General features: G+C 33.8%; 1 protein-coding gene across 6 annotated transcripts in view; it reads right to left on the bottom strand.

The window, feature by feature from the left end:
- LOC117172542 (transient receptor potential cation channel protein painless-like) overlaps positions 1-10,027 on the bottom strand; it is a 113,161-nt gene that overhangs the window by 34,167 nt on the left and 68,967 nt on the right. For 3 of the 6 annotated variants that reach the window (XM_033360583.1, XM_033360585.1, XM_033360584.1), the window contains 3 exons: positions 8,343-8,692; positions 7,496-8,219; positions 1,919-2,524 (listed from right to left, as the gene is read on the bottom strand). In XM_033360583.1, coding sequence (XP_033216474.1) covers positions 1,919-2,524; positions 7,496-8,219; positions 8,343-8,681 — 1,669 coding nt within the window. In that variant the 5' untranslated portion in view covers positions 8,682-8,692. The other 3 variants (XM_033360587.1, XM_033360586.1, XM_033360588.1) reach the window with 3 other exon arrangements.

Genomic DNA, 10,027 nt, shown 5'->3' with positions numbered 1-10,027 from the left:
CTCGGGATACTTATAAGATACTACCATGATTTTTTCAGATTTTTTGGTCCAAAAATAAATTAGGCCAAAAACCGGCCTTACCGACCCTCCCCCTTTGTCTTCCATTTTGTCGCCATATGTTTCGCACGTCGTGCGAGTCGCTCGTGTTCAAGTAATATGCAAGCATGTAGAGCGAGTAAAATGATTTTTACATTACGTTGAAGATATGAAAGTGATAATTCAATAAATACCATTTGAACTCGGCACTGAATAATAAATAATCTCTGGAATTAAGTAATGAGAGAACGCACATATCTCTGGCATGCTCATTAGTGATTCTTGTGTATTTCAGGGATATGTAACCCCATATGTCAACCTAAAAATACACAGGAATCCGCTTACTCTCATCAATGCTGAAATTTCTTCTATTAATTTGAATTAAGTTGAACTATAAATTCTCCAGAAATATCCCTCGATCACGTACTAAAAAAAAAATGAAATTACCGCAGCATAATTAAAAAACCGAGAAACCGTCCCCGACATGTATAAAATACGCGTGACGTTGTCCGCCATATGTGAAGTGCAAGGTTGGCAAGCGGTTGACGGGTTCGGTCTGTTGGCCACTGGTGTCGAAGTCAAATCAACATGGTGCTGGTGACCGGAAATTTTTTCTAAATAAAACTGTATAATGAAATAATAAAATCGAAATTTTTTTCATTTTAGTTTTAATATTTTATTAAATACATATTGAAAAAAAGTTTTTCACATTATATAAGTTAATGGAAAATTATCCGTTTTTAGGAAGAAACTAGAAAAATAAAGTTCCGTCCAATGCATTATTAACATTGACAATTTTACTCTATAGAAATATTTTTAATTTGTTATTTATACTGTTAATTTATAAATAAAAAAATTGTAGCAATTTATGCACGGATTATGCTCTAATTGTGCTCGCACTTTATACTCGCACGTGGGCCGCACTGGTGACTCTTTGTACGCGCACTCAAGTTCCCATCACCCACGGTGTGTCGAGAACGCAGTATTCATGCATGCATAACGTGAGACTCACGCTGTGCGAGTAAAACTGCGACGCACGATTGTTATCTGAGTTGATCCATTGTTTTCCCCTCAACACTCAACGAAGTAAAGATAGCTGGTGGTTGAAGTGAAAAATCCTAATTCACTATAGTTATATAAATATACGGAATTATTTTCTTTATATATAGAGAGCTACCCGAACATTACTTAATCTTAAATATTGCGACGCAAGATTTCTTCAATATTACTTCAAAGTTTTCCTCAAACAAGCGATGCAAGTTTTCCTCAAATAACGATGCAAGTTTCCCTCTAGCTTGCATCGCAGGGATGTCATAAGGCGGACATTTTCTTGCTTGCGACCAACTTGCCTAAACCTTACGTTGTAAGCTGCCAAACCTTGCACCGAAAACTTTTGGGAAGTTTGCTGTAAACTGTTGTACTATCTGGGACATTATATTTATTTCAATTTTAAACTTATAATAAAAAATTAAACATTTGAAATTATTTAGACCCGCAGATTCTGAGTTTTTAACTTTCGCAATACAGTAATTTCAAAATGTTCATCCCTTTCAACTGGTCTACTTGGCAGTTTTGACTCAGGTATAAAGGGAACGTCAGTAGGCATTTAAAACTGGAACCTGAGCAGCTTTGAACAAGCATCAACGAAACCGCACTTGGCAGTGTCGTTTGAGTGCCGTTTCAGTATCGTTTCATCGGCAGGGTAGGTAATAGTATCATTCCCCACTAGAAAACCTGAGAATAACAATTTCGACTGTCTGTCTTAAAAAAATGCGAGTATCCCCTAACCTAGAACCGGATATAGAAAGTTAAGGATTCCTAATACGGCTGTGTACATATACTGTTAAATATTTATATTTATGAAGACAATTAAATGTCCTACCTGGCGAAGACAAGCATTGGAAGAATTCTCTCACAGCGAGAATTATTATTGCTGCGATAGTTACTGTCCAGAATATTCCTTCCTCTGCTGTGAAAACTTCCTTCCTCTCCGTCTCATTTTTCGAGTTTGCAAAAATAATATAACAATTTAAAAATATATAAAACACCAAGTAAAAAAGTAAATTCGCATACAAAATGTGACGTATTCTACTCCATTTAATATATAAAAAGGAAGCGAGGAGTGGATGTTTTAACAGATGTTTCAAAGCCTTATTCTCGGCTATGTACAGCAGTGCCAGCATTTCTGTATCTGCTTTCGTCTGGTTTCTTTTCTTAGTACCTAGTAGGGGTTCCTCGATCTCATAAGTGGGAGCGTGAGGCATCAGACAATGATAATCAAAATGGATTTCGTAATCATCGGAACGTGGATTACTGCTTTTAATGCAATTGTCAAAGTAATCAGATAGTGATGCAGGACAAATATGAGCTAAGGGAGGCATGCCCAAACGATTCCGGTGTCCGATGTAACTCCCTGCTTGCAACAAAAGGTCTACAGCTGCAGAGTGTTCGGCCCTTGCAGCATAATGCAAGGGGGTGTTACCTTTTTCTGTGAAAAAAAAGAGATTTGCTTATTAAACTATAAAAACTAGTATGTTTTAATATATTAACCATCAATAAATGTGGCTATTTTGAGGGTTTTCTTAAATATTGAATGAAAAGATGTTCCATTGCAATGTGGGTGTTTTAAAATTATTCTATGTGTACAGGGGTCAACCATATAACATTTAAGTGAGGGTCTGTGCACTAAAATTTCAGACAACTGCAAGATGACGCAATCTCTGCTACATTCTCTTCGAATCGGTCGCCGTCTTTCGCGCCACCCTTATCATCTTGGACGCAAATTCACTTTCGCACATACGCATAGTACAAGAATTGAACAACTGATAATCAGACTATACCCGCCATCACCGCGATTTCTAAGGACGTCAGTTGAGAGGTTATGAAGATAGATTGTTTTTCGAATAAAAACATACTTTTTTATTCACCTCAAAACTCTTTTTAAGAAAATACAATCTCAGAAATTTACTAATTGAATACAATTCTTTAATATTTTGTAAGGAGCGTCCCATGAAATATATCCCATTTCCCCAAGTTGTATCAATTTCGCTGAAATCCATCATTTTAAAAAGAACGATAAATAAACAAAATGTTTGGTTCAGGCCTTTTTTATTATGATTTAGTATCCGAAAAACTCTGGAATAAGTTTTTATTTTTGCAAATAATTAAAAATTTGATCTTTAATTGCTATCTAAAGCTAAATTGTTAAAACCGATTAAATTTTAATCTTTTCTAAACTTTAATAGATTAAATTTATTTACCCATCTGTCCACATACCTGATATCTCGTAAGCATATTTTGATTTTTGATTCAAACTCAGAATTGAAAGGTTTATCACAATCGGAAGCTGGGCCTGCTCCAATTTTAGGTTAGTGCTACTTTAAGAACTTTATAACCAGACTTTTTCGGCCTCAATTTAGCAGCACTTCAGCTTAGGACTGCACTTTTATTTCATCTTTAATTAGTGATTTCGAGTTTACATAATGCTTTTTAGTTCTTCTGAAAAATTCCCTTTAGTTAATTATTCATTATTATTAAACCCTCCGGCCATATCCCTTTTCTAGGTAAGCGTGACTCACTCGTGAGAACGGGCTCGAGGAGGTTTAGGGGGGTGGGGTATGGATTTTTAGATTAATCTAGAATTCTCATGCTGTATATTTGAAAACACGTTCGCTACGAAAGACTGATCCGACCCAGGTCGCTGATATATTTCTCTAGCTATCACCCTAGACGCAAAGATCCATAAAGTCACCATGTGAAAATGAAAGTGAATTAAGTTTGATAAAATTTAAAAACACGCAAAATATTTGAACATATACTTTTTTAAATTATCTCAAACATTTTTCTCACAATTCTTTATTTTTTTCTAAAAAATAAAATTTAGGTATAATCTTTTCATAAATTTTCATTTGGTCTATATTCATGCCTAAATTACTACTTGAATTATTGCAGTTCTTCCAAAGCCCTTTTTATTAATTTCACAATTTATTTAAATATAAGCTGATTCTAATCTTTACTTTACCATAGATGGCCGAATGTGGCGTAGTAGTCCAGGCATCTCGTACGAAAAAGGTCTTTTTACCGTATTAAGTAGGTAATGCGCCTTTTTTGTTGCTAAAATGGTTTATTAAGTGATCCTCAATAAAATTCCAAGTTCTCTAGAAATGACGCCCGTATGTCCCGAAGATATTTTTAAAAAGTTCCGAAAATCGTTGTTTTCGTAGACTGACCTGTCCTATTGCATTTTAGAGCAAAATGTTCAACACCAAAATTAAGCTAGATGAGATTCTGGAAACATTGAGGGTAAAAAAATCTTCGATCTTTAATAGGTGACGAGTTATGCTCCTTTAAAGAACCCGGATTTTTTGGAAAGAAGAGGCGAAACCCCCCAATTCTGAAGTTTAAATATGTACTTCGGAACCTATTAATTTTGCAGACAAAAATTCAAATTTGAATTAAAGCAGACAAAATTTTGAGAAATTCTAAAAAAATGCAATTCTCTAGCGCCAATAGGCCATTAGTTATAGCCTCACAAAGTTGACCCGTTTTGACCTATTTTTCAGGTCAAATTATTCGAGTTCAGTTTTTTCAAAATACTTTACTTCTCCGTGAAGCTACAAAAGTGGTACAAGAAAAAAGTTGTAGGGCATGAAATTCTGCGTAAATCTAAAAAAAAGTATAATCTTATAGTCTTCACTGATCAGGAGTTATGACTCTTTAAAAACCATAATTTTTTTCTATTGTGAGCTATTAATATCCATTAAAGTTTTTCCAAAGCTACTCGTATCCCACAGAAAAACGCGAAGAAAATAAATGATTGAGAACTAAATTCTGCGTAAAATAAAAAAAGGAAAATGTTTCAGCTCATATAGGTCACGAGTTATGACCATGAAACATCGACCATTTCCATTCCGAGGGTTCTGTATGTACTGGAATATGTACTGCGACCTTATCTGAGCATTTTGGAGGCATGTATACATTTGTACTTCATCACAAGTCTACTCATTCTCCTTTTTTGTTGAAAAACAATTAGTTGTTCAAAAATTGTCTAAATAATACACTTTGGTTATAATTTAAATAAATTATTAAAAGTATATGTTAAAAGTAACATTTAATAATAAAACCCACTTATTTTTAGCATTTTATGATAGCCAATAGAGTTGCATTTATTGAAATTAAATAAGAAGCAAGAAAATTGGCATCAAGATTACTGGGACGTTTGCCTTAATTTGTGAAAATCACTTCCAAAATATCTGATCTCAGAATTAATTCAAAAAATACCAATTAACTGGTTTATTGAGGAAACCACTTTAAAAAAAAGCGCCTAATACTTTACCTCCAGGGTGGTGTGGGAAAGTGTTAATTTTACAAAATAATCTTTCAATTTTTAACATTCTTAACATCAAATAATACAACGTTATTAAACTTATCTCTTTAATAGCAGTTTTTATACATGATGAATGAACAGTTCAAAATCAGTTAAGTTGTATTTTTTCATTTAATTTTGAAAACAGATATTCTAGACGTAATTTTCACAAAGTAAATGCATCAAATATGCACACAATTGTCAACTTTGTGAGGATATAACTAATGACATATTGGCGCTAAATCATTGTATTTTCTTTAGAATTGTTCGAAATTGCTTCTACCTGGGTTCAACTATTGAAATTCACTTGTAAAATTAACATGTTCCAAAGTACAGATACAAATTTAAAAAAATGGTTTTTTCGCCTCTTTTTGAAAAAAATCCGGGTTCTTTGAAGGCATATAACTCGCTACCTATTGAGACAGAAGGTTTTTTTGCCTTCAAGTTTTTCAGAATTTTCCCTAGCTTAAATTTATTGTTGAACATTTAGCTCTAAAATGCAATGGGACAGGTCAGTCTACGCAAACACCATTTTTGGAACTTTTTTCAAAAATTTCTCTAGGACGCACGGGTGTCTACTTAATATCTACTTAATACGGTGTAAAAGTACCAGATTTCTGGACTATAGTATGGCCGAGTCCGAGCAATTGCAGGGGATTCCACGCCGACTTTAAAGTGGGCGCAATCCTTTCGAATCTTTTGTAGTCTTTCGTTCTCTCTTCGCAGTCCCCGCCAGCTCTAGCAAGCTCATTCGCAGATTTCTGGGTGCATATCCCCTCACATTCAAATTTTCCTATATCTCGTTCCTTACTTCGCTACACGGAAAATAATAATAGTGACAATAGTCGCCATAAAAGTGCCATTTAGATATATTCCAGTTTTTGGCTGCTGTTTTATTTTCAACGTTTGTAAATTAAGGTTGTGAGTTTTGAAATTAAAAAAAAATATGTATGTTATTGCAACATATTAGGAATATTCTCCAAAGTTTTCAAGTTAATCCGAATAAAGTTCCACGAAATATAGCCTTCGGAAACTCGGTAATAAGCGTTGAATTAGGAAAAATTAAGAATTTATATTCCTATGAATACGCGATTTTTCCTCCGTCTAAAAATCCCCCAACAGGAACAGAAAAAGTGCAAATCCTATTCCTCTCAATCGACGTAGTAAAATTTAACGAAAGCATTTATTTAAGCTATTTTTTATTATTAAATCTTTTTATAAATTATAAATTCGAAAAATATTCAAATTTATATTTATTTGTATTTTAATAATGTATTTAAACGTCTTAAAAATGTACCAAAGAAATCTATTTAAATGTGTGAATTAAAATAATTTTAACTCTAGAGAGACGGACTTGAATTTAGTAAAATGAAATTTTCAAAATTTATATTTCACATGAAGGAATTAAAACAATTGATCACGCATATTTTGTGAACTTATTAGAAAGAATTAAATAATCTCAAACATTGAACACTTTCGGGAAATAGAAGACATCTCTGCGAGCTTATCCTAAGGATATCCTTAGAATGTACCTCTATGTCATATGATTTAACGTCTTTAGGACAACCTTTGGATTTTTCATGACTTTAAAAGATCCTCAGGACGTCCTTAAGACGTCCGCCGAAATACGTATATAGGACAAGTGTAGGACTTGTGTGCCCACTGGGCTCTTTTGGAGAATAGGAACCCATGCGACGGGCGCTATGGAAATAGAAATAAATTAGTTTTTGAGATATCCTATGCTTACAATGATATTTTAGACAGATGGAAAAATCGCACATTCAAAATAATAGAATAATCTTCACTTTTACGCTGAAATCTGAAAATTTTAATTTTTCTCTATTCAACGCTTATTACCGGGAACTCATGTTATCAGTTTCGGCCAGCGGAGACCGTTGCAAGTATATCAAGGCACCAGCTCACCTATTGTTTGCCTATATTTCTCGCTTTCTAAGGGTTACTCTTTTTAAACATTTTCGTTCTTTTCAGTGCTCTTAGTTTCTGTATCCCCTCTCGCCACGCATCCGTCGCGTCGAAAACCAGACTGGTTTTGATTCTTTTTAAATACTTCGTTCAATAACGAGGTATACTCACCATCCTCAACGCGCACATCAACATTTTTCTGTGACAGTATGAGCTTTAGACACATCAGTCTGACATCTCGGTGATCCAAGCTCCTTCTGCAGGGTGTGGCTAACTCTTGGCAGCCCAAAATTATCAATTTTTTCCCTAAATGACAATCATAATTTAACAGCTTCTGCAGAACTTCATAATGCCCTCTCTGTACAGCAATCTCGCCAGCTTTCGATATTTCTACCACTTCTTCTCTGCTAATTAATTTTGCCACGGCCTTGAAAAGATTGCGGGAAGCAGCTTCTATTATCAGTTCTTCTGTGTTTATTGAAACATTTGGTTCTACTTTTTCTAAATTCTCTAGGAAATTTTTTTCATCATTAGCATCTAGATAGTACCTCAACTGATTTTTGCCTACTCTTCTCTGTTGAATCTCAGAAAGAATTAAATCTGGAAATTTATTTTGTAAGATCTGTCTTGTAGTTTGTTTTCTCAGGTCTTCATAACTGTCCAAATCTACAGGTACTTTAGATTTTTCAAGAATAAGGCGCACTATCTCTCGTTGGTTTGTGGTGGCAGCTTGATGAAGAGCACTGATGCCTTTACTGTTAGGAATATTCGGACTAGCACCACCTTGCAAAAGCATTTCAGTGCAATTTCTGTCCTTATTTTTGATTGCAATATGTAAGGCTGTTTGCCTCCCTGCCTCCAGATTCGGGTTTATAGCAGGATCTTCCAAAAGTATCTACGTCGATTAAAAATAACTTGTTTTTTAGACTAAATTTAGATTTCAAGGTAGAAAAAATATCATTCCTAATTTCATTATAAATTCTTAGTTTAAAGTAGCTTTTCTTCAGCAATTTCTCACCTTTACGACCTCCGAGTGGCTATTTTCTACCGCGAAATGAAGGGGTGCTCTATTACGAGATTCATTTATACGATTAGGATTCGCACCAAGTTCCAGGAGCAATTCTACAAAATCTTTTAGACCTTTACTTGAAGCAATGTCAAGAAATGTTTTATCGTACGGATGTGAAAAAAAGTGATCAACTTGTACTCCATGTGGATGTTTCTTTAAGGCCTTGTTTATTAAGCTCTTGAAAGCTGCATAATGTGATGCCTCCAGGCTTGTCAAAAGCAATTTATAAAGGCTCGGATTTTTGTCGCTCAGGGGATGGAGCTGCAATAACTCCTCTTCTGGATCCATTTTATTACTTTCTGCAATTATATACATATAAATTGTTAACAATACATAAATGAAGATAATATTTGTGTTGCGCCAACATAATTTGTGTTCTGTAGAAACCAAATATTTGTTATATTTATAATTTAAATGACATTTACGTATTTTAGTATTTTGTACACTACCATTGTAAATTATAAGCACAATATCTATTACGTGCGTCGAATAAAACCTAATAAATATATTTTTGAATTCTCAAGGGCGTTGAAACCTGGATCCAACATCAAAATTGAATAGCCTCGTTTGACTACATAAATTATAGAATAACATCTTTTTTAGAAAATTGAGGTCTATTCCTTTTTTGAATTTAATCTATATTCGGAGTGAAAAATTCGTTAATTTCCACAATTTTCGTGTAAAACGTTTGTTTACACTCGGGTTAAAATGAAAAAAAAAATTTCAAAAAAGACATTGAAATTGACCAGTTTTACACTCCGAATATAGATTTTATTCAAAACAGGAATATGCCCTAATTATCTAAAAAAAGAAGTCATTCAAGTATGTATTAAGTTGTATTAAGTAACATGAGGCAATTCAATTTTGAGATTGGATAATGACGTGAATCTTTATATTCTGTGCATTTATACCGTATTTTTCTAACAAATTCAGGCTAAAGACGTTATTTTTTAGAATTTTTTTCCAAACATGATCCTTAATTCATACGTACTATGTTTCCAAGTATTTTGTACATAGGTCTGACTTTTATTAATAATTTATAGCTTATTATTATAAATTATGTTATTTTCTGCAGAATATTTACATGGAAAAAACTAAAGTTAAATTTTGTTGCATGTAAAATTTTCTGCTGTTAAAGTTTACATGCTATTTGTAGAAAGTTTATCCTACGATGGAATAAAAGCTGTCGTCTGCTACGGCGTCCTTATCAGCAATGAGAAAACGGCAAAGTATGAGTGAATTCGAGCTATAAATCAAGGCACCAGATCTAAAACAAAACAGAAAAAACAAAAGATAAAATTTGTTGCAGGTAAGACCTGCAACTTTTAAAAATTAAAGATACGAGGTGTGTTTAAAAAATAAGGTGACTTTATGGTTTTCTCAGAAAATATTCATTTATTCCTCAATATTTATGTTGTCCCCTTCAAAGTAATCCCCCTCAGATATAATACACTTGTGCCAACGCTTTTTCCAATCATCGAAGCACTTCTGATAATCATTTTGTGGTAAGAATTCCCGATGCACTACGCCACGAGCAAAACCTTCACATTTGACCGAACTTGACGTGCTTTTTTCGGTCTTGGAGACTCAGGATGCTTCCACTGAGACGATTGGGCTTTAGTTTCGACGTCATA

Source organism: Belonocnema kinseyi, chromosome 5, assembly GCF_010883055.1.
Source record: "Belonocnema kinseyi isolate 2016_QV_RU_SX_M_011 chromosome 5, B_treatae_v1, whole genome shotgun sequence".
Lineage (NCBI taxonomy): Eukaryota > Metazoa > Arthropoda > Insecta > Hymenoptera > Cynipidae > Belonocnema > Belonocnema kinseyi.
This window is presented reverse-complemented; position numbering and strand designations above follow the sequence as displayed.